This window comes from Ichthyophthirius multifiliis, assembly GCF_000220395.1.
Source record: "Ichthyophthirius multifiliis unplaced genomic scaffold scaff_1120509250597, whole genome shotgun sequence".
NCBI lineage: Eukaryota > Ciliophora > Oligohymenophorea > Hymenostomatida > Ichthyophthirius > Ichthyophthirius multifiliis.
In genome coordinates this window covers 1-1,742 of record NW_004086601.1, presented here as the reverse complement: position 1 = coordinate 1,742, position 1,742 = coordinate 1, and the positions used below count along the sequence as shown (strand labels likewise).

The 1,742-nt window shown below is 24.9% G+C and overlaps 1 protein-coding gene across 1 annotated transcript in view, besides 3 other annotated features; it reads right to left on the bottom strand. All coding sequences in view use genetic code 6, as the record gives it.

Annotated features, from left to right (window-relative positions):
- Window positions 1–1,683, bottom strand: part of IMG5_084320 (leishmanolysin family protein, putative) — a 2,689-nt gene extending 1,006 nt beyond the window's left edge. The window contains exons 1-4 of the mRNA XM_004036343.1: window positions 1,060–1,683; window positions 805–915; window positions 591–648; window positions 92–328 (exon numbers count right to left, since the gene is read on the bottom strand). Coding sequence (XP_004036391.1) covers window positions 92–328; window positions 591–648; window positions 805–915; window positions 1,060–1,338 — 685 coding nt within the window. The 5' untranslated portion in view covers window positions 1,339–1,683. The remainder of the gene's footprint in view (window positions 1–91; window positions 329–590; window positions 649–804; window positions 916–1,059) is intronic.
- Window positions 951–1,001: a microsatellite.
- Window positions 1,048–1,078: a microsatellite.
- Window positions 1,049–1,082: a microsatellite.
- Window positions 1,684–1,742: the final 59 nt, after the last annotated feature.

Below are 1,742 nucleotides of genomic sequence, written 5' to 3'. Positions count from 1 at the left end.
CATGGTTTGCATTTTCCATCATCTGCGAAATAGCCGAAAGGACAATCTAATTTGCAAGTGATATCTGGGTTACAAAAAGAACCTGAAGGACATTATGACTATTCTAAACAATTAGAATTAAAGACTACTCCGGAGCATTATATAGAAAAATCAATACCTCCATATCCGGTTTTGCAGATACATTGACCGTTCACACAGACTCCGTTTGAATAACAGTAATTCGGACATAAAGGAGTATAATTACAAAATCTATTATAATCTAAAGGACATATTAATTAACCACTAGCTTTTTACAGAGTTTAATTAATGACTTTTGATTTCCCTTATTCTCCTTATCACATATAATTTCATGATTAATGATGGGAAATTTGATTGTTATTTGAGATGCATCTGAAAAACATTTGAATTAATGTCATCTTAATTAAATGTTATAATTATAAAGAGATTTAATATCTGTAGCTGAAGATTAGAAGCATTTACTTTCAGTGGAATAATAAGATAATTTTTCTTATTCTTTTTCTATTAGATCACGATCCTTTAACAAAAAAGGATTCGTACAGAGATGATATTAAAAAGGTTTTCTATAGTACATCCGTCCGCATATACGTCAAATTCAGGTACACCTAGTCCTTCATATTCAAATGAGCACTAATAAACATTGTTAGAATTATAATAAAATTCAGGGTAATATGTTTTACTATAACAAGAATATTCAAAAAATTGACAACCTTTTCCTTTTCCCCAATATATATAGTCAGCCATATTATCATTAACTTCAGGGTAAAATCATGTATCTTTCAAAACAGCAATAGTAAATATAAAAAAAACTCTATTAACAGATACTTAAGCAGCAGTCATAATTTCATTATAAATAATGGTTCTTTCCCAATGAGCGCCAAGAGTTCCATTACCAAACTAATATAAATTATAAATGTAATAAAATAATAAAAATATTTATATATTTATATATTTATATATTTATATATTTATATATTTATATAAATATATAAAATTATATATAAATATTACTTTCTATATATATATTTTTTTTTAATTTACATAATTTTCAATTTACATACTTTCAACTGTTTTACAAATATAATATTTTTTTGTAACTTCTACTACATTTTTTGACGTTAAAAGTGCAGTTATTATATTTCTGTATGTTTTTATCTTTTATAATTTTTGTATATATGTATTTTTAAATATTTTTTTAATTATATGATCTATCTAAAAAAACAAACAATTTTTTGAAAAACCGACTACATGTAAAATTTCATGTATAGTCGATTCTAAATCGATTTGATTAGTTAATGGATTTTCTTCTCTTTAAAACATATTTAATATGTTAAAATTTACTTCTCCAAAAGTAGGTCTAGCGATTTCTCCATCTGCTAACGCAAAAAAAAAATGGCTTCAGCAATTTATATTATCATCTTTACTATAAATTACGTGTAAGTGTAAATCCGAATCGGGAATTCCTATATTTTTATAATATCTAGGAATTTTAGTACCTAAACAGTCTTCTGGCCATTTTGAAGAATAAATGTTATTTCCTTTTATCGGGTAAACTTTCAAAAGTTTTTAGAAAAAAAGTTTGGATGTTTCTATAATTTTTATTAAGTATTCTTTTTATTATTGTGTTATTCCTAAGTTTATATTTTCCATAAGAGAATAGTCTACTACAGTTATGCAGTTATTCTTATAGGCTTTGCTTCATCACCTGTTTAAAGTATACGTTA